This window comes from Lepus europaeus, chromosome 23, assembly GCF_033115175.1.
Source record: "Lepus europaeus isolate LE1 chromosome 23, mLepTim1.pri, whole genome shotgun sequence".
Lineage (NCBI taxonomy): Eukaryota > Metazoa > Chordata > Mammalia > Lagomorpha > Leporidae > Lepus > Lepus europaeus.
Window position 1 is genome coordinate 2,054,951 of NC_084849.1, and position 25,509 is coordinate 2,080,459.

At 62.2% G+C, this 25,509-nt stretch overlaps 1 protein-coding gene across 1 annotated transcript in view; it reads left to right on the forward strand.

Moving 5' to 3' along the window:
• The window catches only part of TMEM132D (transmembrane protein 132D), a 469,684-nt gene that overhangs the window by 115,048 nt on the left and 329,127 nt on the right, over positions 1–25,509 (forward strand). The window contains exon 2 of the mRNA XM_062182824.1: positions 11,369–12,257. Coding sequence (XP_062038808.1) covers positions 11,369–12,257 — 889 coding nt within the window. The remainder of the gene's footprint in view (positions 1–11,368; positions 12,258–25,509) is intronic.

The window sequence follows — 25,509 nt, forward strand, 5'->3', positions numbered from 1 at the left end:
GTGTGCTGACGCTGAGCCACTTTCCAGAATGGACCTGGGCGTCCTGGGGTTGCCGACCTTGCTGGGAGTGGAGTCCCGCAGCCAGGCGGGGGTGGCTGCGCCTGGTCCTGACTTTGGATGCCACTTGGGTCTCTTAGATTTTGGAGTAAAATAAATTCCTCACATGCCTTAGGTTTTTGCAAACAGACATAGGGACAACAGTGCCACTCCCATCCCACTGTGGGCAGACTTAGCGTGAAACACAGTGTCTGGTGCCAGCCGTGAAGAGGCCTCTCAGACGCGTGACCCGCAGACCGCACTGCCCCTCGGGGACAGAACGTGGGCCTCCTCTGGGGAGCGTGCCCTGAGCCACTGCACTTGCACAGAGAACAGGGCTTTTCTGGCTAAGGTGGCCCTGCTTCCTTCCGGGGTGGCTGTCTGGTTGCTGGGGCTGTGGACTGCACAGGTGTCCCCAGTCCCCTGCGCTGGTGAGCCATGCCGACTGCTGGGGTGCTGAACCTGAGTGTCCCTGGTCCCCTGTGCCAGTGAGCCATGCCAGCCAAGGGTTGCTGACCCCGAGTGTCCCTGGTCCCCTGTGCCGGTGAGCCATGCCAGCCAAGGGTTGCTGACCCCGAGTGTCCCACATCCCCTGTGCTGGTGAGCCATGCCAGCTGCCGGGGCACTGACCCCGAGTGTCCCTGGTCCCCTGTGCTGGTGGGCCATGTTGGCTGCTGGGGCGCTGACCCCTGAGGATCCCAGAGGTGGGTGGAGGTCAGCGGCTGTGGAGCATCCTGAGAACTAGCTCCCGAGCGCACAGCTAGGTGGCTGCCGCCGTGGAGGTGTGGTGGCCTCCTGTGTCCGTGTCCTGCTGTGTCTGTAGCCAATCACAGCTGAGACGTTCGAAGCAGTGCAGTGTCCTCACCCCGTGGGTCCTGGTCTGACCTCTGGTGCTGCCTCCTCCTGCTGCTAAGGGCCCGCAGGGGGACCCAGGATAGTCCTCCCACCCCCCTTTGTGAACGTGGTCACGTCTGCCACACAAGGCCATTGACGCCGTGCACGGGGATTGGAGCGTGGGCGAGCTCGGGGAGCTGTTCTGCCTACAGCATGGCTCTGCGATGCCTGGATTCCCTGGGGTGTCCCCAATTCTAGTCAGAGCAGGTGCACCCTGTAGGTCGACATGGTTTGCAAAGATGTGCCTGCTGTACGTAGCCTAGCTGTTCAGAGTGCTGTGGTACCTTCTGGGGTGCACCTGCTGGCTCCGCCCCCAGGTCCCGGGGTGTACCCACTGGCTCCGCCCCCAGGTCCCTGCAGCCCTTCTCGCATGTGCCTTGTGGACTGAGCCTCCCACAGCTCTCTGGTGCCTGAGGCAGGTGTGGCTTTGCAGGACGGTGTCATCCACGGCCCTCCCGCCGATGCAGGAGCTGTGTCGCTTCCCATCTTTTTGTCTTTAAAATTGCATCCGAGTCACACTGGAGACCGTAATTCCGAACCCTCTCGAAGTGGAGATGCAGTTCCTGGTGTGGTCCTGGCAGCCATGGCTGGCGTGGCTGCTGCCTCCGCTCTGTGAGGAGGCAGCTTTGGGACCCGGGCTGCTTTCTCCCTGGGGACACGGTGGCCTTGTCCTTGAGAGCAGCTGTCTTCGTGTTTTGGTTCACACACTGCTGGGCCTCATGACCCTTCCTCTATTCTGTGTGGAGTTCCTCGCACATCCGGGTAGGTGGCCATGCAGAGTTAGCACAGGCCACGTCCTCTCGGGCCTGGAGGCTGGCAGCCACCACCGGTGCCTTCTGTTAAGACGTGGTCTCCCCGCAGGGTAGCAGCGTGACCCACGTACAGACAGATAAGGTGAACACGTGCTACAGTCGTTATCTGACTGGCTGAGGGCCTGAGGCTGGACGCAGCCTGCTCCACGGGTGCTCGCACGCCAGCAGGTGCACCCAGAGCTGGCCCTTCCAGGCTCTGGCGTGTCTGTGGACAGGAGTGGTGTTGAGTGACTGCTGGCTGGGTGCTGCAGCGCTGGCACATGGCTCCCGGAGTCTGACGGTGAGATGGGAGTTGTGCGTGGTTGTTCTCGGGGCCACGGGTTTCCCACAGCCCCTCCTGCTAAGTCTGCGCTCCTCGAAACAGCCCAGGCCTGCGGGTGCTGCCGCTTCTCCCTGGTGGAGGGTCGGCCTCGGGCCGTGGGGGAGCGCGGTGTGGGCGCCGCACCTGCCGCCCTTCCTCGGCGTCCTGCCCCCCCCCCCCGTTCTGTCCTCGTTCAGAAACTGCCCTGTGGTGACCACGCCACTCGGCAGCTTTACCCCCATAAAATAAGCAAGAGAAAACGTTGTCTGTGGGGTTTTAAAAAAAACCTGCTTCGTGCCTGAGCGAATTAAGCATTAACGTAGCCATTTTAAAAACTCATGAGCTGTGGGTCTCTGGTGGCTTTCATGTGGAGCTGCTTCGTGAGGTTTGCTCTGTGCACGCTGAGCGCACTGGACGCTGGGCCGAGGGGGCAGGGCCTGGTACATCCTCCTCACTGGGCTCTCAGGGGTCCCTAGCAGTGACCCCCCAAGTCAGGCATCGGCCCGGGCTGCTGGGCCCCAGATGATGCTCTGAATTGTTTCCTCCCACGACCCTCACGTCTCTCTCTCTCTCTCTATGCATGGTGCTGCCGCAGTGTAATTGATAGATAAAAGTTGCACGCACATATTTAGGAAGTACAAGGGTCTTCAAACAGTTCGTGGACAAAGTGTGCTATGAAAATATTATGCGTGGGTTTTTTTGCATCAAAATAAACGTTTAATTCCCTTTTCCAGACTTTTTGAAGTACCCTTGACCTCTGTAATTTGCTACGTGACAGATGGCGCACTACGGCGCGTGCACACTGTACCTCGCCGTCACCTTCTGTGTGGCGCGTGTGTGTGCTACACGCAGCAGCAGGCATGGATGTAAACGTGTTTCAGGTGTAGCCAGGTGGTGCGGTGCATTCCGTAATTACTGCGCAGTGTGAGGGCACCGTAAGGGGCGGGGATGGAGCAGGGAGACCACTGAGGCCACGGTCACATGAGAGCGTCTCGGTGCCCGTGGCGTCCCGAGGGTCACCTGTCCTGCTCAGCAGTGACTTTGCTCCTTGCTAGGCTTGGTCCTGACGCGTGTTGTCTTGGCTTTAAGTCTGTTTAACATGAGCTTTCACTCAGCATAAAGAGAAAATTCTGAGTGATGGAAAGTTCCGTGTCATGGTGTAGCCTCTTAGCAGCATGGAAAGTGATGGCTTGTGGTCTAAAGCTAACGGGTCTTGGATTGGATGAAGCACAACGTGTGTTTTTGTATTGTAGGGTGGACGTCGTTGTTGGATCAGGAGTAAACTGTGTGAAACCTGCTTCAGGCTCTAGACCAGACTTCCCACTGAGCCCGAGTCTAGAAAGCTGAACAGGAGGCGTAGAATGAGAACTGCACCTTAGGGCCGGGAGAGCCACGGGGGGCAGACAGGACGCCCAGGAGCCGGGATGCCCGCGTGCGGAGCTTCCCCGGCGCCCGAGGCAGAGACGCTGGGGAGCTGGGGGGACCGGCTGCTAAGAAGTCTCCCGGAAGTGTTCCCAGGAGACAGATGCTGGTGCCACTTCCTGCCGAGGAGGGCGTTCCTGGTGTGTTTTAGACTTTTCACGGGACCGTTCTCACCATGTGACCGACGCTGCGTTGAGTGCTCTTGGTGCCCCTGGATTTTCTCAGGTGGCCGTGGACAGGGCAGGGGTGTGTCCCGTCCCTGCTGGGTGGGACTGAGCGACCTCCCAGCCCTGTGGCCCCGTGGCACTGCCCGTGAGCCCAGTGTGCGAGCTCTGCCCTCCTGAACACTCAGCAGCGCCGTTCCTGGCCATTTGGGAGGCTCCTGCCGGTTTTCCGAAGACAGACGCCTGCCCCTGCGCTGTGGGCGTTCTCGCTCTTCAGGGTCGGGGCAGACACAGCCTGGTCCCCACAGTCTCGTTTCACTCATTACGATGATGGTTCATCTGAGCCACGTGGGAGGGACATTGACGTGGCCTTCCGTGGCCAGCCACGGAGTCCGGCCCACGTACACGTGGACTCCTGAACTGGACAGCTGGAGCCCTGTCCTCACGCCATGGTGGGATTTGTTCCCCAAGTAAGCGGTCCCGATTCCAGCTCCCTGCTAATGTCACCAGGGAGACAGCGGTGACGGCTCACGTACTGGGGTCTCTGCCCCCGTGTGGGGGACCCAGACAGAGCTCCTGGCTGCAGCCTGGCCGAGCCCAGCTGTGGAGGGCATTTGAGAGGGATCCTACGGACAGTAACTCTCTGTTTGTCTGTAGCTCTACCTTTTACATACATAGGACACGTTTATACAAACGGACAAGCATCCAGTAGTGCGGTTTACTGGGTAAGTGGGGTCGCCACAGGACGTGGCGTATCCTGGCGCTGCAGAGTATCTGGTTTTATCCTGGAACTCCTTTACCCAGATGCCCTGTGTTTTTGGCACCTGTACCTCGAGGGGATATGGCAGCGCCGGGAAAGACGGGGCAGGGGTGTGTGACCACCCAGCAAGGCCGCGCGGCAGCTCCGGAAACCTGCACCGAGGACCCTCACCAGGGCCGTCTGAGCCTCACTCAGGTTTCCAGGCTCTTAGGTTCGCGCAGTGAAGTGTCGAGACGAGGTTGGCGGCATCGTGGGGACTGCCACCCGCCACACCCTGTCCCAGCCTCAGATGCAGGTGTGGGGCTGGGTCTCCCAGCCCTGCCTGGTCTCCTCTGCGGTGGTCACACCCTGCCCCAGTCTCACTCTGCAGGCGTGTGGCCGGGTCTCCTCTGTGGTGGTGATGGCTGTGGGGAGTGGGGGCACCTGTGTAGTTGTAAGTATCTTTTTTTTGACAGGCAGAGTGGACAGAGAGAGAGAGAGACAGAGAGAAAGGTCTTCCTTTGCCGTTGGTTCACCCTCCAATAGCCGCCGTGGCTGGTACGCTGCGGCCGGCGCACCACACTGATCTGAAGGCAGGAGCCAGGTGCTTCTCCTGGTCTTCCATGCAGGTGCAGAGCCCAGGGGCCTGGCCATCCTCCCACTGCACTCCCGGGTCATAGCAGAGAGCTGGACTGGAAGAGGGGCAACCGGGACAGAATCTGGTGCCCCGACCGGGACTAGAACCCGGTGTGCCGGCGGCGCCACAAGGCGGAGGATTAGCCTAGTGAGCCATGGCACCGGCCTAAGTATTTTATTTTAATCACTGCGCTCACGAGGGCACACACGGAGGCTTTTGAGGTGACTTCGCGGTCCCCACGCGTGTCCTCACAAGCTGCTCCTTCTGCTTGGAGGCTTCTTGGGCTGAAATCACGCATGGTGCACGGCGCTGGCCGCGGGCTCTGGCCTCTGTCGTCAGGCAGTTGTTGGGGCTGTGGTCCCTGTGCCGGTGTGCATCGCCATCGAGGGTGTGCAGCGTGCCGAGGCATGGACGTGGACTCGTCCTGAGCCGAGACAGCACAGCGGGGTTTTCTGAGCAGCGTGTGCACCAAGAACGCGCGGCTCCACCTCGGGGACCGGCTCTGACCCCAGCCCGGGGCAGGAAGGGGGTGGTGCGGGATACGTGCACCTCCCGATGTCAGTGTGGATCCCCGGGAATGGCCCCTGTGTTTACAGAGCTGCCGATCTCTCTGATGACAAATATGTAACAACCCCCCAAATCCGCCCAACTCTGCTAGGTCCTGGCTGGCCCACGTCCCCTCGTCCGTGGACCTGTGCCCACATTCCCTGGTCCATAGGCAGCGGCAGAGCCTCCTCCGCTCCCTGCGCCTGTGACTCCCGCAGCCAGTGTAGACGGATGACCCCTGCGTCCTGCCTGGACCTCAGCCCCACAGTCATGTCCGTGCCTCTCAGGCTGCGGTCATAAACTGGATTTCTTCCAAGGTCCACTGAGAGGCGCCTGGCAAATCCCACCTTCAAGACAAGAACTGTGTCTTCCTGTGAGTCGCAGGAAATTACCTGCTGAATCTCACACCAACTTCGGGACACGGAGGATTTAATGTGGGTGAGGGTCCCCTTGCTTGGTCGATGAGAGAGGCCTCTGGGCTGGAATGCCGCCTCTGTGGTCTGTACCTGTGTGCTCACCGGGGAGCGAGGAGGGGACGGGATTGAGTTCGCTCATCACTGCAGGGTGTGCAGGACCGAATCTGAACAAAGCCGTGAGCCTGGAATACATTGGTGGTGAAGATAAGCTCCCCGGGATCCAGCTCAGAGCATCCCTGGCGGCACACATGAGGAGAAACAATCGAGCTATCGTCCAGACACGGAGACCACGCTGGGCCTGAAAGTGGGCTTCTCTGGGGGGGGCATTGCTGTCTGCCGGAGCTCGGATGGGGGGAGGGGCGTGGTGAGAAAAGGCAGCCGCCCAGGTCGGGAGGGAGCAGCCGGCCTGGCGTGGAGAGTGGACCGCGCCCACACCGAGGGTCTCAGATCCTGAGCTGAGGGCGTGGCTTTTATCTGGGAGTCTGTGAGAGCTGAGGACACCCAGAGGAGGAAATGCTTGGTGGCCGGCTCTGGGCCGCGGGTTTGTGGTGGTGGCCGGCCCCCAGGGGGCCAGGGCTCGCGCTGTGGCCAGCCTGAGCCCGCCTGCCTGGACACACTGAATGACGCAGTCGAGTCCCAGCACAGCGCACCGAGGGCGAGGGTCCAGCCCCGCCCAGGGCCTTCCCTCGCCGGTGCCCTTGACCGGTGGCTCACCCTCTGACGCTGTTCCCTTATCTGAAAAGGAGGGAGACGGCGTCCACCCTGGAGAGTCCCGTCCAGCTCTAAGGGAGCAGTCGGTGAGGCCAGAGTCTGAGGTTGGTCCCCGGGCCGGCTGCAGGGACCCCCCAGTTGTCCTGCCTCTGCCAGCGTCCAGCAGTCGCCCCTGGTCCCTGGCCTGTGGCCCTTCCCCCATCCCAGACCCAGCCTGTGACACTCATTCCACCTGGCCCTGCCACATCACAGGGATGCGTTAGACTCTTGGTTGGCTGGGGTCGGTTCCCCCTCTCCCATGTGTAACTGAATCCCACCAGGAAGCCCTCTGGCGTGTCACGTGCCGTTCACGTGCCGTTCACGTGCCGTTCACGTGTCGTTCCCATGTGGTGACTGGGACGAGTGTCTCTAGGAACCAGTCCTCAGCCTGCATGGTGACCACAGACGATGGCCCTCTGTGGAGTGTGTGTGAGCCCAGGAGATCTCTACCGTCACTGACACACGTGTGTGCTGACGTATTTATAAACCATGCGCTGTGCACACGTGTTCACTAGTGGGGGTGTGGGTAAGGCCACTCTGACACAGAGGCGTTTCACAAGCCTTCTGGACAATTAGAACTAAAGGTGCATTTGTGTTGGTGCAAAAGCGTTAGAAAGCCACGGGCTTGGAGGATGGCTTGGACTCATGGATTCCAAAGTGTTTTGTGCCAAGCTGAAGGTCGTTTGTCTGATGACTTCCAGAGGATTCCGCGTACGTCTGCAAAGCCGTGGGAACAGTGGGAAGGGGCTGTGGAATCGAGCGACCGTTGTGCTTCCTGCTCTTACTTCGTGCACGAGTCTGCCCATATCGTGCTTAAAACCGGAGGAGCGGCTGGGTCGGGAGGGAGAGGCAGCTGATGAGCAGGAAGGTGTGGACAGACCTCGTCCTGAGAGGCAGGGGTGGCTGGGACTGGGGAGGGAGGTCCTGGTGGGCTCTGTGTCCTGAGGGAAGAGTGAGGCGGCAGCCGAGGCCCTTGGCACATGGCAGGCTTGGCCCATGGCAGGCTCGGCCCATGGCAGGCTCGGCCCATGGCAGGCTCAGCACGTGGCAGGCTCAGCGCGTGGCAGGCTCAGCGTGTGGCAGGCTTGGCATAGTGGCAGGCTCAGTGCGTGGCAGGCTAAGTGCGTGGCAGGCTCGGCCCATGGCAGGCTCGGCCCATGGCAGGTTCAGCACGTGGCAGGCTCAGCGTGTGGCAGGCTCGGCGCGTGGCAGGATCTGCGTGTGGCAGGCTTGGTGCGTGGCAGGCTCTGCGTGTGGCAGGCTCGGCGCATGGCAGGCTCGGCGCGTGGCAGGCTCGGCGCATGGCAGGCTCAGCACATGGCAGGCTCGGCACGTGGCAGGCTCTGCGTGTGGCAGGCTCGGCGCGTGGCAGGCTCGGCGCGTGGCAGGCTCGGCGCATGGCAGGCTCAGCACATGGCAGGCTCGGCGCGTGGCAGGCTCTGCGTGTGGCAGGCTTGGCGCGTGGCAGGCTCTGCGTGTGGCAGGCTCGGCGCGTGGCAGGCTCGGTGCGTGGCAGGCTCGGCCCATGGCAGGCTCGGCCCATGGCAGGCTCGGCGCATGGCAGGCTCAGCGCGTGGCAGGCTCGGTGCGTGGCAGGCTGGGCACGTGGCAGGCTCAGCATGTGGCAGGCTCGGCGCGTGGCAGGCTCGGCACGTGGCAGGCTCGGCGTGTGACAGGCTCGGCGCGTGGCAGGCTCGGCGCGTGGCAGGCTCAGTGCGTGGCAGGCTCAGTGCGTGGCAGGCTCGGCGCATGGCAGGCTCAGCACGTGGCAGGCTCAGCCCATGGCAGGCTCGGCGCATGGCAGGCTCAGCACGTGGCAGGCTCGGCGCATGGCAGGCTCGGCGCATGGCAGGCTCGGCGCATGGCAGGCTCAGCACGTGGCAGGCTCAGCCCATGGCAGGCTCGGCGCATGGCAGGCTCGGCGCGTGGCAGGCTCGGCGCGTGGCAGGCCCAGCCCCTTCCTGCTGCTCTTGGCCCGGCCGCCCTTGGTGTGGAGTGTGGGAGCGAGTCGTCGTGAGAGCTCTGGACATGTTCATTTCATTTTACCGGAAAGCTAGATGGAGACGGAGCCCCCCCATCCCCGTGTCTGCTCCCCAAATGCCCACAGAAACCAGGACCGGGCCAGGCTGGAGCCAGGAGCCCGGAACTCAGCGAGGTGGCCCCTGTGGGTGGCAGGCTAAGCCCTTCGCCATGACCGCTGCCTCCCAGGGTGCGCAGCAGGAAGCTGTGTCAGCGGCGGAGCACGCTCCTGTGTGGGGTGTGTGTCCCGAGGGCGGCTCCCCCACTGAGCCGCAGGCCCAGGCCAGCACAGAGGGGCAGATTCCAGGCGGACACACGGACAGGGCATGTGAAGGAGAGCCGAGAGGCCGCTGTCCTCACGTGATGGTCGGGGGACCTCAGCTCGCCTGTCTTCCCTGGTACAGCAGGGGATCCCGGCCGTGACCTGAGCACGTGTCACAGCTGCATGGTAGGTGTGTGTCCCCACGTAGCAGGGGTCAGATGTCCAGTGGACCTCGGTGTCCAGCCCTGATGTTTCACCGTCGGCATCTGTGTGGCTTTGGCCACTTTTGGAGTGATGGAGAGCTGACGTGGGGCTGGCAGCAAGACGCCCGTTAACCCTCAGGGGCACTGCTAACCAGCGCCGCTCTCTGAGGTCCCTCTGCAAGGAGAGACGCCGTGCCCAGTGCCCACTGTGAGAGGACAGGGGTGCTGATCATGGGGGCGCAGCAGCAACGGGGGCTGGTGAAACCCTGGGGCAGAAACAGAATCTGCGGTTCCTTATGTACAGGTGCCGTCCGTGTGTCCTGCTCGCGTGTTTGTTGGTCAGGTGTTCACCGAGTGGCTGGCATTTGCCAGGTGCTCCCCTGAAGACTGAAGACGAGGGGGCAGAATGCCCACGCCTGCTCCACTCCTGGCTGGAGCCCCCCAGGGCGGGTGGCGTTGGGTCAGAGCGCCAGGTCCTGTGGCGGGGGACACAGGGGAGAGTGGCACAGGAGGGAACAGAACCCATGATGACGCAGTCGGGCCAAGTGGCCCTGAGAAAGGACGGCAGGAGGTGGCTGGGGCGACTTGGGCAGCCGTCAGGAAGCAGGGACTCACGGCTGCCCGTGTGCTCGCGGGAGGGCTCCCACGTGAAGAGCCAGGAGCAGAGAAAATAGAGAAGGAGACAGCAGGAATAGTCTCCAGGGGCCACGTTGGCAGCCTCAGCAGGGCCTCCCCGTCGCAGCTCCGGCATGCGGGTTGTGCAAAGGAAATGCACATAGGGTGAGCCCTGGGGAGCGGGCAGGGCAGCTCACTTCGCATTGCACACGCCACTGCTCTTAGCCCAGGCTCCTCCAGCAGGGTGGGGAGGGGCGGGGCAGCAGGGTGAGAGCTCTTCACTCAGCCACGGGGCTGCACTCACCCCTTGCGTGGGAGCAGCTTCGCAGCCCGCAGAGGGGGCCCCGGGCCTCTGGTCAGCCACCTCCTCCTGCAGAGAGGGCGCAGACGGTCTCCAGGCCACAGGGGAGAAAGGAACGAAAAGGCAATTATTTCTATTTCCAAGCAAAAAATTGGTGAAATTGTATGAGAGGTCTTTGGAAAGCTCACGGAAATGAATGTTTTGCAAAAATGTGCATAGATTTCTTTATAAAAAATATTTCAGTATGAAAGGCAGAGGGACACACGCATACACAGAGAGATGGTTTCCTCCCCAGATGCCCGTAACACACAGGGTTGAGCCACAACAACCACAGCCAGGAGCCAGGAGTTCCATCCGGGTCTCCCACACGGGAGGCAGGAAACCACTCAGATCAGCTCTGAGTCCCGTGTGCTGTGTGCTCGCGTCACAGGACCTCTGTTTGCTTTCAGATAACCTTGTGGATTGTTTTTCTGCCTTAGAGAGAGGCGGACTCAGGACAACAAAGCGTCCTCCGGTCACTGGGATTTGTAGCTGTGCCGGGTGTGGGTACTGACAGTAGGCGCTGTCCTGGGTTCCTAGGTTTGCAGGGCCCAGTGTGCACAAGGGACGTGGAAGATGTGCCTCACTCACGTGACCGGGCGTGATGTGGTCAGTCCCACCCGTCTATTTCTGGAATGCTCTTTCCGGGATGACCCCAGTCCCTCCCCTCTGGCTCTCGGCTTAGCCCGGGGTGAACCGCATGCGTGGTTTCTGCTGCGCTCTCAGTCAGCGTGCACCTGGGCCGCTCGCCGTCCCCCCGGGCAGCGTGTCCCTTCATTGGGCGTGTGCAGGGTGCAGGATGGCGCTGTGGCTGGAAGACAGCATGAAGCGCCGGTGGGGAGGTTCCCCCTGCCTCCAGCCGCAGGCTGTCGGGCTCCCCCTCCGTGGCACGTCCTAATCTTTCCTTTTTACGAAAGAGACCACGCCCCCTCAGGGCGATTTTACTGCCGCTTGAACTTCAGAAGCATTGGATTGGTTTGAATTTCTTTACTTGCACACTCGGCTTCCACGTGTGCAGGTGGTACTGGTTTTATGTCCGTGGCATTCGTGTCTTTTCAAACAAGCAAGTGAACACCCGGCGAGCTGGTTGAGTAAGAAATGCGGGTTAGAGAGAGGCGTCCTGGGCACAGCAGAGGGGCGGTCGGCCGGAACAGGGTGCCCTGCTGGTGGCGCCGGAGGCACTAACCCTGCGCTCCGATTCCCTCCCGACAGTGACCGAGAGCCGGGGCATCCTGGAGAGCATCCAGAGGTTCTCGCTGCTGCCCACCTACCTGCCCGTGACCTACCGCGTGGACCACGCGGACGTCTCCTTCTTCCTGAAGGAGGCCGACCAGGATGTCATGCGCAACTCCAGCCTGCAGTCCCGCGTGGAGTCCTTCCTGGTGTACAAGTCCAGGAGGCTGCCGGTGCTCAGCGCCAGCTACGGGCCCTTCTCCGTGGAGCGCGTGGTGCCCCAGGACCTGCTGCTGCCCTCCAACCCCTTCCGATTCACCAGCGCCTTCTCCCTGAACTGGAAGCTAAATGCCTTCGTCCTGAGGGACAGGATCGACCTGAGCCGGCCGCAGGTGCAGGTGCTGTTCCACATCGCGGGCCGGGACTGGCGCGAGCCCCGGGCCGGGGAGAGGCTGCCGTGCCTGCGGCTCTTTGCCTTCCGGGAGACCCGCGAGGTGCGGGCCGGCTGCCGGCTGGCGGGGCCGCTGGGGCTGTGCCTGGCGGAGCTGGAGCTGCCGCCCAGCTGGTTCAGTCCGCCCACGGTAGTGGCGGGCAGGCGGCGACCAGGGGATCCGGCCGAGGGCAGCCCCGTAGAGCTGTACTACACCGTGCAGCCCGTGGACGCGAAGGGCAACTGTGCCAGGCAGGACTCGGGGAGACACGGCGGGCCGTGGGCAGGCCACGGCGACATGGATGAGTCCGGGCCGCCCCCACACAGGATCGGGAGTGTCTTCCTCTACCAGATGCGAGGCCCACCCCCACTGCGGGAGCTACGCCTGGACAGCAACGTGGCCATTCATTACACGCCGAAGACCGTCAGGCAGGGCGACGTGCTCACCTTCCCCGTGTCCGTCTCCAGGAACTCCACCCAGGGGGACTTCACGCTGAGGTAAGTCAGCTCACACGTGTCCGAGTGTGCCGTGCGACAGTGGCTGGGCTGCTGCATCGGGAGAGGCGTCCGTCTCCATGGGAGGGCTGGTCATCACACGGTATGGCTGGTCGTCGCACAGGAGGGCTGGCCGTCACGCAGTAAGAGTGGTCATCAGTAGGACTGGCTGTCACACAGTAGGGCTGCTGGCCATGTAGGACTGGTCATCACGCAGTAGGGCTGGTTGTCACATAGCAGGACTGGTCATCACATAAGAGGGCTGGCCGTCACGCAGTAGGAGCGGTCATCGGTAGGACTGGTCATCATGTAGTAGGGCTGTTGTCACACAGTGGGAGTGGTCATCAGTAGGACTGGGTGTCACATAGCAGGACTTGTCATCACATAGGAGGGCGGGCTGTCACACGGTAGGAGTGGCCATTGGGTTGGACTGGTCGTCACACAGTAGGGCTGTTCGCCATGCAGTAGGAGTGGTCATCGGTTGGACTGGTCATCACGCAGTAGGGCTGGTTGTCATATAGCAGGACTGGTTGTCACATAGCAGGACTGGTCATCACATAGGAGGGCGGGCTGTCACACGGTAGGAGTGGCCATCGGGTCGGACTGGTCATCACATAGGAGGGCGGGCTGTCACACGGTAGGAGTGGCCATCGGGTCAGACTGGTCGTCACGCAGCAGGGCTGGCCGTCACGCAGTAAAAGTGGTCATCATTAGGACTGGCTGTCACACAGTAGGGCTGGCCGTCACGCAGTAGGAGTGGTCATCGGTTGGACTGGTCATCACGCAGTAGGGCTGGTTGTCACATAGCAGGACTGGTCATCACATAAGAGGGCTGGCCGTCACGCAGTAGGAGCGGTCATCGGTAGGACTGGTCATCATGTAGTAGGGCTGTTGTCACACAGTGGGAGTGGTCATCGGTAGGACTGGTTGTCACATAGCAGGACTGGTCATCACATAGGAGGGCGGGCTATCACACAGTAGGAGTGGCCATCGGGTCGGACTGGTCGTCACGCAGTAGGGCTGGTTGTCACATAGCAGGACTGGTCATCACATAAGAGGGCTGGCCGTCATGCAGTAGGAGCGGTCATCGGTAGGACTGGTCATCATGTAGTAGGGCTGTTGTCACACAGTGGGAGTGGTCATCGGTAGGACTGGTTGTCACATAGCAGGACTGGTCATCACATAGGAGGGCTGTTGTCACACAGTGGGAGTGGCCATCGGGTCGGACTGGTCGTCACACAGCAGGGCTGGCCGTCACCTCGCTGTGAATCTGTCTTCACTTAGTACAGAGAGCTGCCGGGTCTTCCCGGGCTGGCCTTGTTCTTGGGGAAGTCTCGTTCCTCATGGGTGTTCCAGGCCGGCGGCGTGCCGCCGTGGACGCCTCTGGCTTTGGCTTGGCTGTCATCAGCGGGGTCGGGGACGCTGGGGCCGTCCTGCGTCAGCCCCCTCCGAGTTGGCCCGTGGCTGCCACAGCTGAGACTGCGCGGGAGATGGCAGCAGTCGCGTGGAGGGTGGTGGCTGTGGCTCTGCCAGCTGGGAGCTGTTCCCGACGTAGGATCTAAGTATAACGTGCCACCAGCCTCAGCGTTACCATTTCGTTTCTCCCTGGAAATAGAAGCCGCGGCTCAAAAATAAGTGAGCACAGTGTGAGGGGCGCACAGCGCGTTTGCCGAGTGCCTTACGTAAGACAGTTCTGGCGACCAGGCGTTTAGACGGCTCCATGTGCTTTGGAAAGAAACGCGGGCGGGCCGTCTGCGGCAGGATGGCGAGGGAGCCGCCGGCCTGGGCCTGGCCGCGTGGTTGTTCAGAGGCTGTGTTGGGTTTGGCACGGGGGCATGGTGGCGCGTGCTCTCTGGCGTGTTGCTGGCTGGCCCCACGTGTCTGGAGGGCGCTGCACACTCTGAACTGGACCCGCCCTGCCGTGAAATGCTCTCGGCGTTCTAACCCTGGACGTGGGGGTGCGCTCCCCGAGCCGCGCTGTCTGTGCGGGACCTTAGAGCCCCTGCGGCCCCCAGCCCCTGTCTCCCGTGCCCCTTGGTCGGGGCCTTAGGCTGCGGGGTCTTCCCTTGTGCGGGGGGACGTCCAGTGCGGCACTCTGGCCTTCTCCCTGAGCTTGTGCTCCTTGTGACGCGGTCCCGGGAGTTCCTCTCTCGTGTGAGTTAGGGACAGTCGCGGTCGGCTTTAAGGGCTGAACGTGGCGCAGTTGTGTGACGAGGACGTCGGGCTTGGTTTGGTGTGTGTTGGGGGCGGCCACAGAGCTCCAGGGCGCAGACGTGGCTGGGGGGTGCAGGCTTCGAACGTGTCCCTTCGGTCCCTCTCGGGCTCGCCCACGTGTGGTCCTCCAGCTTCGGCAGTTGTGTGCACTGCTCTCTGTGCGGACGGCTGCCTGTGCCATGGAGGACTTGGCTGAGGGAGATGCGAGGATTGTCCTCTGTGGTTCGGGTTTTCCCGCTACTGATTGCGTGTTCCCTGGACCAGGGTTGGAGCCAACGTCCCCGGAGCGTTGCCTATCGGGCCGTGCCGTGCACCTCCACCCCTCGTGTGCTCGCAGGCTGTTGCGCACACACAGCGGTGCCTGTTGCGCCCCACACAGGGCCACGGGCTCCGGAAGGCAGGCTTCTCTTTGGCCATCTGCACCAAAACCCAGAGAAATTCGGCCTCCGCAAAGCTTTGGGGGCCAAACCTTGCCAAGTTCCAACTCAAACACATTCGAAACATCTGGAGTTTGTCAGCCACTTAGAGGAAGATGGGAAGATGATGGATGTGTAGCCAAGGTCGACTCATCGTATTGGAAATGTCTATGACAAAGACAGTTTTCCAGATAGGAAGACGGGGAAATAAACATTTCACGGGTGTGTGTTGAACTTGGAGAGATGCCATGCCCTCTGGTTGCTTTAATAATGTGCTTCCCACACACTTAAAGTACTCTAATTATGAATGAGTCTGTTTGCAAAACCAGCCGGGGGCAAACTTGAACCTGGTGATGTTACTGGTCATTCGTTTGAATTCCCATAATTAGAAAATAATTCAACCGTACATCTTAAATGAAGTCAGTTTGACGCTCATTTAGCATCGATTCCAAATATTTAGCACCGGCCATCTGCTGTCAATGGCTCTGGAGTCTTCAGCCCACACCCTTGGGGCCTCCCCTGCAGCCCCGCTCTCCACAGATGTTCCGTGTTTACAGGGCAGCGCCGCGCCGCGGTGGGCTCGGCTTTTGTAGGTCAGGTGCCAGCAGGGCGTCCCTCACTGCCTGCCGGACGGCCAAGGTGGAGAGGGGCCTGCAGGAACTGCCAGGCACGGGAGGGAACCGGTCCAGTTCCTGAGTGTGGGCAGCGCTGCCGTGCCTGGCGTTCTTTGTCCATGGCTGACCTGTGGCTTCCCAGGCGGCCCTGGTGCCTAGGAGGTTGGCCCCTGTCCTGGGGACCAGCGTTGTGGCACGGAGGAAAGATTGCTCTGTATGTGTGTGCATGTGCGTGTGCACACATGTGTGCGTGTGTGTTCACGTGTGTTCATGTGTGTGTTCACATGCGTGTGCATGACTCACCCTTTGAGAACAAGAGCACCGGGAGGGCCCCTTTGATCTCTTACAAACGCGACCTCCTGCTGTGCTTGTCTTCCAAAGCAGGCAGCCTCAGAGGGAGAAGAGCCACCGCTTTCATTCCTCGCGTCTGAGGTCCCTTTGAAACCCAGCAGTGTTTTCCTTCAAGTCCTGGGGGTGCAGGGACCCTTCTTCTGCATCGGCCCCCTGGGCTCCTGTGTGGTTCCCTCCCCTGTGGACAGCGAGTTCAGAAGTGTCCTGGGGCTCTCCTGATCCGCTCACGGGAGGACGCGGGCTCTCTCTTCCACATGTGCACCTGCTCCTCCTCCCCACAGCACCAGTCTCAGAGGGACTCTGCTCTTAGACCTGAGTGGGAGGTTGGAGACAGCCCAGAAAGCTCAGGAGGCCGGCCTGGGACATGGACCAGAGGGCGGGAGGCCGGCCTGGGACATGGGCCAGAGGGCGGGAGGCCGGCCTGGGACATGGGCCAGAGGGCGGGAGGCCGGCCTAGAACATTGACCAGAGGGCGGGAGGCCTGGGACATGGACCGCAGTGTGGGTGCGAGGAGATTGTCTCGCAGGAAGGGTGCTCTACGTCTGCTGAAGGAAGGCGTGGGCAGAACGAGGCCTGGGGGTGCACATCCTCTGTGCAGGTCTCTGAGGTTGCAGACGCCCAGCACCTTAGACCCGGCCGAGCACCCGGCGTCTACACGGTGGCCAAACTGAAAACTAGCTCCTATGTACATTTCAAAAACTGGGTTTTTTTGCACAAAAATATGCATCCTTCAGTCCCACTTTCCATGAACTTTAAAAAAATTATATTTTTGGGCTGGTGCCACGGCTCAATAGGCTCATCCTCCGCCTGCAGCGCCGGCACCCTGGGTTCTAGTCCCGGTCAGGGTGCCGGATTCTGTCCCGGTTGCTCCTCTTCCAGGCCAGCTCTCTGCTGTGGCCCGGGAGTGCAGTGGAGGATGGCCCAAGTGCTTGGGCCCTGCACCCACATGGGAGACCAGGAGAAGCACCTGGCTCCTGGCTTCGGATCAGCGAGATGCGCCGGCCGCAGCGGCCATTGGAGGGTGAACCAACGGCAAAGGAAGACCTTTCTCTCTGTCTCTCTCTCTCACTGTCCACTCTGCCTGTCAAAAAAAGGAGGCAGGCGGAGCTGTCTCCTCCACTGGTTCGCTTCTCAAATGCCCACAACAGCCAGGGCTGGGCCAGCCAGAAGCCAGGAGCTCCACCCAGGTCTCCCACGTGGGTAGCAGGGAGCCAAGCTCTGCCTCCCTGGGTGGGATGGAGAACAGGGCCGGGACTCAAGCGCGGGCGTCTGACTTGGGAAGCAGATGTCTCGAGGGGCAGCTTCCCCTCTGCACCAGCGCCTGCCCCGTGTCCCGTGGGCTCTTCGCAGGCCCTGTAGGTTGGGGGATGGGATGCGAGTCCTTGACTTTAGCTCCTTGTGAAGGTGACGAAATTGGCATTGACGTGCCCCCAGCAGTCCCCTGCCCCCCTTTTCTGAGTATCCACTGGGGACTGCACTCACCTAGGGCTGTGTGAGCCTTGGCTGTGACCTCAGAGTGGACACCGCCCTCACCAGCCGCCCTCTGTGAGGTCAGAGTGGACGCCACCCTCACCAGCCGCCCTCTGTGAGGTCAGAGTGGACGCCACCCTCACCAGCCGCCCTCTGTGACGTCAGAGTGGACAGCGCCCTCACCAGCTGCCCTCTGTGACGTCAGAGTGGACGCCGCCCTCACCAGCCGCCCTCTGTGACGTCAGAGTGGACAGCGCCCTCACCAGCTGCCCTCTGTGACGTCAGAGTGGACGCCGCCCTCACCAGCCGCCCTCTGTGAGGTCAGAGTGGACGCCGCCCTCACCAGCCACCCTCTGTGAGATCAGAGTGGACGCCGCCCTCACCAGCCGCCCTCTGTGAGATCAGAGTGGACGCCGCCCTCACCAGCCGCCCTCTGTGAGATCAGAGTGGATGTCGCCCCCACCAGCCGCCCTCTGTGAGATCAGAGTGGATGTCGCCCCCACCAGCCGCCCTCTGTGACGTCAGAGTGGACACCGCCCTCACCAGCCGCCCTCTGTGACGTCAGAGTGGACACCGCCCTCTGTGAGATCAGAGTGGATGCTGCCCCCACCAGCTGCCCTCTGTGAGGTCAGAGTGGACGCCGCCCTCACCAGCCGCCCTCTGTGAGGTCAGAGTGGACGCCGCCCTCCATGACATCAGAGTGGACGCCGCCCTCACCAGCCACCCTCTGTGAGATCAGAGTGGACGCCGCCCTCACCAGCCGCCCTCTGTGAGATCAGAGTGGATGTCGCCCCCACCAGCCTCCCTCTGTGAGGTCAGAGTGGACGCCGCCCTCACCAGCCGCCCTCTGTGAGATCAGAGTGGATATCGCCCCCACCAGCTGCCCTCTGTGACGTCAGAGTGGACACCGCCCTCACCAGCCGCTCTCTGTGAGATCAGAGTGGATATCGCCCTCAACAGCCGCCCTCTGTGAGATCAGAGTGGACACTGCCCTCACCAGCCGCCCTCTGTGAGATCAGAGTGGACGCCGCCCTCACCAGCCGCCCTCTGTGACGTCAGAGTGGACGCCGCCCTCTGTGAGATCAGAGTGGACGCCGCCCTCACCAGCCGCCCTCTGTGAGGTCAGAGTGGACGCCGCCCTCTGTGAGATCAGAGTGGACGCCGCCCTCACCAGCCACCCTCTGTGAGATCAGAGTGGACACCGCCCTCACCAGCCGCCCTCTGTGAGATCAGAGTGGACGCCGCCCTCACCAGCCGCCCTCTGTGAGGTCAGAGTGGACGCCGCCCTCTGTGAGATCAGAGTGGGCGCCGCCCTCACCAGCCGCCCTCTGTGAGGTCAGAGTGGACGCCGCCCTCACCAGCCGCCCTCTGTGAGATCAGAGTGGACGCCACCCTCTGTGAGGTCAGAGTGGGCGCCGCCCTCACCAGCCGCCCTCTGTGAGGTCAGAGTGGACGCTGCCCTCACCAGCTGCTCTCTGTGATGTCAGAGTGGACGCCGCCCTCACCAGCCGCCCTCTGTGAGATCAGAGTGGACACCGCCCTCACCAGCCGCCCTCTGTGAGATCAGAGTGGACGCCGCCCTCACCAGCCGCCCTCTGTGAGATCAGAGTGGACGCCACCCTCTGTGAGGTCAGAGTGGGCGCCGCCCTCACCAGCCGCCCTCTGTGAGGTCAGAGTGGACGCTGCCCTCACCAGCTGCTCTCTGTGATGTCAGAGTGGACGCCGCCCTCACCAGCCTCCCTCTGTGAGATCAGAGTGGACGCCGCCCTCACCAGCCTCCCTCTGTGAGATCAGAGTGGATGTCGCCCCCACTAGCCGCCCTCTGTGAGGTCAGAGTGGACGCTGCCCCCACCAGCCGCCCTCTGTGACGTCAGAGTGGACACCGCCCTCACCAGCCGCCCTCTGTGACGTCAGAGTGGACGCCGCCCTCATCAGCCGCCCTCTGTGTGATCAGAGTGGACGCTGCCCTCTGTGAGATCAGAGTGGATGCTGCCCCCACCAGCTGCCCTCTGTGAGGTCAGAGTGGACACCGCCCTCACCAGCCGCCCTCTGTGAGATCAGAGTGGACGCCGCCCTCTGTGAGATCAGAGTGGACGCCGCCCTCACCAGCCGCCCTCTGTGAGATCAGAGTGGCTATCGCCCCCACCAGCCGCCCTCTGTGAGATCAGAGTGGATGCTGCCCCCACCAGCCTCCCTCTGTGAGGTCAGAGTGGACGCCGCCCCCACCAGCCTCCCTCTGTGAGATCAGAGTGGACGCCGCCCCCACCAGCCGCCCTCTGTGATGTCAGAGTGGACGCTGCCTTGCCAGGAGTCTGTGGGGAGCCAGCGAGCAACTCCAGGTGTGTCCAGCTGTGTCCAGGGTGGCCTGTGAGGAGCGGTTTTCTCTCCTCCCCAAGATCACCCTCTCGGAAGCTGACGGGAGGCTGGGGAGAGGAGCTCCTGGCCCATCTGGTGGGGGAGCTGCTGGAAGCAGAGCAAGGCGGGGCCAGGCAGGTCACCGGCCTCCCGCCGTTCCCCAGGAAGGGAGGGGCAGCTGGCAGGTCCCGCAGGAAGCAGAACAGCCAGGGAGGGGTCCGAGTGTGGGGGGCAGAGGGCGCCCCTTTCTGTGTGGGACCTGGCTCTGCTAGGGGTGAGGCCTTCAGCTGGGGGAGGGTCTCCTCCATCCCTGGGGTCCATTCTGGTGTCGTCACAGGGCAGGGGAGCCTGGCGTGGCCTCGGCCCTCTGTGTCACTGTTACTGCGGGAGTGGGCCTGTGGCAGGCTTGTGTGGGACCTGCTGTTCCTCATGGTCTTTGGCCCGAGCCGCTCCCTGTTGTCGATGTCCAGGCTCCGCCCCTTGCACTGACCCTGGTCACCCTGCACTGCCGGCCCACCCTCTGCTGCTTTCCCTTGGTTGATTTTTGTGTTTTCTCTGTGTCCGGCCGAGTGCGATGGAGGCCGGTGAGGTCTGGCCTGCAGATCTCAGTCAGCAAGAATGGCCCTGGCGCTGGGTGACGAGGGCCTGGCAGTGGGTGACGAGGACCCGGCAGTGGGTGACGAGGGCCTGGCGCTGGGCGACGAGGGCCTGGCGCTGGGTGACTAGGGCCTGGCTCAGTCATCTCCAAGTTCGACCTCCCTGCCCGCCCCAGCCTGTGCATGGCTGCACTTTGGGCTGGCGAGGAACGGGAGGCGTGGAAGATTCTGGAACATGGAGCAAGGAGGGAGGGCCAGGCTGGTGCTGAGTGTCCCCTGGGTGTGTGGGATCTGCAGAGACCTCCACCCTGTAGCCAGGGAGGCCTCAGAGCCTCTACCTCTGCGTGGGTGCTCAGCTTCTCTGTGGGCCGCCCTGAGCGGCTCCCGTGGACACAGGCACATCGTCCCCCCATGGGGAGTGCGGTCATGGTGAGCAACGCCCACGCCTCCTGACGTCTGTGCCGGGCGTGGGTCGCAGCCCCTCACTCTGACGGCTTCGATCCTCAGATGAGCCCTGGTTGGTGGAGGGCACTTCAGAGGACGAGCTGTGGTCCCCAGAGCTTGACCAGGACCAGAGGCCCGCGGCTGTGAGCGCTTCTGATTCAAAACTGGAGAACTCGGTGTGACATCCGCCCGGGGCCGCGTGCTGGAAACTCCGTCTCCGTGACTGCGAGATGCGGGCACAGACGCGCACAAGTCCCGTTTTAACAAAACCCGAGGAGATTGAGTTTCTTACAATACTGCCGCCCCTCAGCTCGTGTCTGCTGCGTGCTGCGCTTCTGTCCGAGCGAGGCGCGCTGGCCCAGCCCGGGGCTGGAGCTGGCAGGGTGCGAACGTGGTGTCTGCATGGGGACGGAGCCTCCAAAGGTTTACTTGTTTGGGAGGGATGGACTTCCACCCGTTGGTTCACTCCCTACATGACCTTAATAGCCAGGGCTGGGCCAGGTTGAAGCCAGGAGCCTGGAGCTCCACCCAGGTCTCCCACGTGCGGGCAGGGGCCCCAGCACTGGAGCCGTCCTCGGCTGCTTTCCCAGCACCGTGGGGCTCACTGGCTTGGGGTTCATTAACTCAGTCATTGTGATGCTGGGAGGTTTTTATTTATTTAAGTCTGTAACTTCCCACGGGGTCACTTGGAGAGGTGTAGAAACATGAGGATCCATGTGTTACATCACATTTGCTAGAGACACTCGTACATCCCGAGTTTTCCTCATATTAAGACTTGTTACCTGTTCCACGCCTCTGTCCCTACTGGAGAGGAGAAAATGACAAAAAAAACCAGCTAAGAAATGGATCTTTGTACACAATTTCAGATTTCACAGAGCTCACAGGATTGCAAAAAGTGCCACGTGTTTTACTTAGTCCACGGAGGTAGATGAAGCTTCAGTGTTGATCGGTGCTCAGAGTGCGCTCTGTGCGCGCTGGGTCGCTGAGCCCCATGTGTGACTGCGGTCACAGGACACCTCCGTGGACAATGGCCATGCCAATGCCACAGGTGGCTCATGTCACCGTCTTGGAAAACGTGGCCCTGGGGAGCCGTGGCGATGATTAGCTGTGGCTAATCAGTCTACGGGCTCTAATCATGGAATGAAGGGAAAAATCAGCGCAGCTTCAAGTATGTTGCTGAGTTATCAATTATTCACAGGGTGCCTCGGGCGTGACGCCGTGTGCCGGGCGGCTCCATGAGCTCTTCAGTCATCGTAGACGCTGTGGAATCGCCCAGTGCCCCAGCAGTGCCAGGCGGCTGCGGCTCTGCAGAGTGGGCATCGCGTCCATGTTCTCCGAGTCCAGTGGTTGCCCCCGTGTTCATGAATCCATGACGCCCTCCTGGGCCTGAGAGCCTTAGCCCCTGAGGCGCCCAGGCTGCCGTGCTGGGAGGGGTGCAGGGGCAGGAGGAGCGGCACAGGTGGGCAGCGCTTCTCTGTGTTGCCCACAGAAGTCAGCACACAGGAGCTGGCCCTGCTACCGAATGCCCGAGCCAGGCAACTTCCTGAAGAAAGGGCCGCTTAGCTCAGGGTTCCAGTCCGAGGCCAGGGATGGCGGGTGAGGGCCTCCTGGCTGGCAGCGTCCACCTGCTGGGAGACGGGCAGTGGCGTCTGCGGCTCGCGCTGAGGAAGTCCCTGTGGTTCAGGCACGAGGCTCCCGGATGACCCGACCGGGTCCCCGTCGCCCAAGGGCTCTGCTCTAAACGTGGGACGTGGGCTGGGTTTCTGCCATCTTGCGCCTCGTGGTAGGGTTTACATTTCCACCCAGGGACCCTCTGAGGACCTGGAATGGGGCTGGCCCGTGGCAGGACGGGAAGTGAGTACTGCGGCTCTGTGGGCCGTGCCTGGGTGGCTCTGTGCTGTGTAGAGAGCACGGCCCAAGAACACGCACAAGCCGGCGGGGGTGGCTGTGCCCCTGACGCTTGGCTGTGTGCGGCCAGCCCCTGCAGGTGCACGGTCCTGCGACTTTAGGTGGGAAATGACTTCGAAGCCCACGCTGAGGGAGTCCAGCTTAATTGTTTACTAGTGTTTTTGGTTGCACCGTGGAGAAGTTCTCAGTTGTCAGATGTGTACGGCGATTCTGTGACTCTTAATAGCTTTTTTAGTTTTTTTTTTTAATTTTTGACAGGCAGAGTGGACAGTGAGAGACAGAGACAGAGAGAAAGGTCTTCCTTTTGCCGTTGGTTCACCCTCCAATAGCCGCCGCGGTAGCGCGCTGCGGCCGGTGCACCGCGCTGCTCCGATGGCAGGAGCCAGGTGCCTCTCCTGGTCTCCCATGGGGTGCAGGGCCAAAGCACTTGGACCATCCTCCACTGCACTCCCTGGCCACAGCAGAGAGCTGGCCTGGAAGAGGGGCAACCGGGACAGGATCGGTGCCCCAACCGGGACTAGAACCCGGTGTGCCGGCGCCACAAGGCAGAGGATTAGCCTATTGAGCCGCGGCGCCGGCCAGCTTTTTTAGTTTTAATAATTTACTCGAAAGGCAGAGAGAGAGAGAGAGAGAGAGAGAGAGAGAGGAAAGGGGAGATCTCCCACCTGCTGGTTCACCCTCCAAGTGGCCACGTCAGCCAGGCTGAGCCAGGAGCTCCACCTGGGTCTCCCAAGGGGGTTGCAGGTGCACTTGGACCTGCACCATCTTCTGCTTTCCCATGCTCATTAGCAGGAAGAGCAGCTGGGACTCAAATCCCATCCAGTATGGGATGCCGGCATCCGAAGGGCCGGCTCAGCCCTCTGTGCCACGGAGTAGGCTGGCTTCACCTGGCGACCGTCATCTGTCAGGCAGGACTGGGAGTCGAGCCGGGGCCTGGAGGCCGAGCGGTCAGAGGAGTGGACGAGCCCTGGGGCCAGCCGAGAGGGCTGCAGGCAGGAGACAGTGGTGTGGGTTGACACGGTGGTCCTCTGTGGCTCGAGTGTGTCCAGCTGTTGCATCGTGTAGGGCCTGGCCGGCCTCTCTCTCCAGCACAGCTGCCCACGTCTGCAGGCTCTGATGAGGTTGTTTTCAGCAGCCACACAAAATAGAATATAGGAGCCTTCGGTTCCAAGAGGGAGACTCCCGGATCTGCTGTTGGTGCTGTCAGGGATGGTAATGAAATCTGTGCCCACCCCTCTCCCCACAGCGGCACCTTCACACAGACCCGCGTGCCCTCCCGCCCCTGCAGCCAGTGCCCACCTCCCACCCCCGCCCCCAGCACTTCCATCCTGGTCCCCACAGCCAGTGCCCACCTCCCACCCCCACCCCCAGCACCTCTATCCCGGTCCCCACAGCCAGTGCCCACCTCCCACCCCCACCCCCAGCACCTCTATCCCGGTCCCCACAGCCAGTGCCCACCTCCCACCCCCACCCCCAGCACCTCCATCCCGGTTCTCACAGCCAGTGCCCACCTCCCACCCCCGCCCCCAGCACCTCCATCCTGGTCCCCACAGCCAGTGCCCACCTCCCACCCCCACCCCCAGCACCTCCATCCCGGTTCTCACAGCCAGTGCCCACCTCCCACCCCCACCCCCAGCACCTCCATTCCAGTCCCTACAGCCAGCACCCACTCCGCCCCCATAGCCAGTGCCCACCTCCCACTCCACCCCCAGCAACCCATCCCAGTCCCCACAGCCAGCGACCCCCTTGCGCCCCACCCCCACAGCCAGCACCCCCACAGCCAGTGCCCACCTCCCACTCCTGCTGCCAGCGCCCCCACAGCCAGCACCCCACACCCCACCCCCGCAGCTAGCACCCCACACCCCATCCCTGCAGCTAGCACCCCTCCCCATGCAGCCAGCGCTCCCCCCATCCTGGTCCCCGCAGCCAGCACCCCACACCCCACCCCCACAGCCAGCGCCCTGCCCCTGTGGCCTCTGGGTGTCCTGAGCCCCCGGCTTCTCCCTGGCTTTCGGTGGTCAGAGCCGTGGTCAGATGTCCTCGGGGGGCGTTCTGCTCCCACTGGGACAGCTCCTAGAGCCACCAGGTGCGCCCTGAGCTTGGAGCGTGGGAGAGCGGGCTCCGAGTGCGGGGGCTACGCTGGGCCTGACTTTCCGGACTCTTGCCTTTGACTTGGAGACGAGGTCTGTTCCGGGAAGGCTAAGCCAAAATTAATATTTCAGGTTCTTGCCATCTACTTAGATGAGAATTCTAAGCACCGGTTCAAACGTGCAACGTGGTGCGGTTAAACGTTATTTAGAGATACACAGGGGCGTGAGTGGTTTATGAAGGGAGAGCGGGCAAGGAGGGCAAAGGGCGAGCTCCAGGGCAGGAGTCTGCAGGCAGGAGGCACCGGCCCAGCGCTCTCCAGGCCTCTTAGTCACTCCTGAGGGGGAGTGGTCACACAGTCTGATTGACAGGTGGGTGGGTGCAGGGTGATCAGGAAGGGGGCAACAGCGTGTGGCCTCCAGCTCACAACCCTAAGCCTACCTGAGCTCCTAGTTGGCCCCACCCAAAGCAAAAGCCAAGTCCTCCAGTCCTCAGCACGGGGACGTGGGCTCCACCTGGTTAAAGGCGAGGGAAGGCTCCAGGCTGCTGGAGACACAGTGGAGGGTTTCAAAGGGAGGTTTTCAAAGGGGTAGAGGAAGAGTGCCCAGCGGCTCAGGTGCCCTGAGGCAGGGGGCAGGAGGGCCCCTGCGGTGGAGCCCTCTGGGTCCTGGAAGGTCCTGTGAGGGAGAGGTCAGAGTGGCCAGTGACCCTCGGCTCTACCCTGGGGTGGGCTGAGTCCCAGCTGTGCTCGAGCCTCAGCGTGAGCCTGAACAGCCTGAGTGTCCGTGGGTGAGCCTGC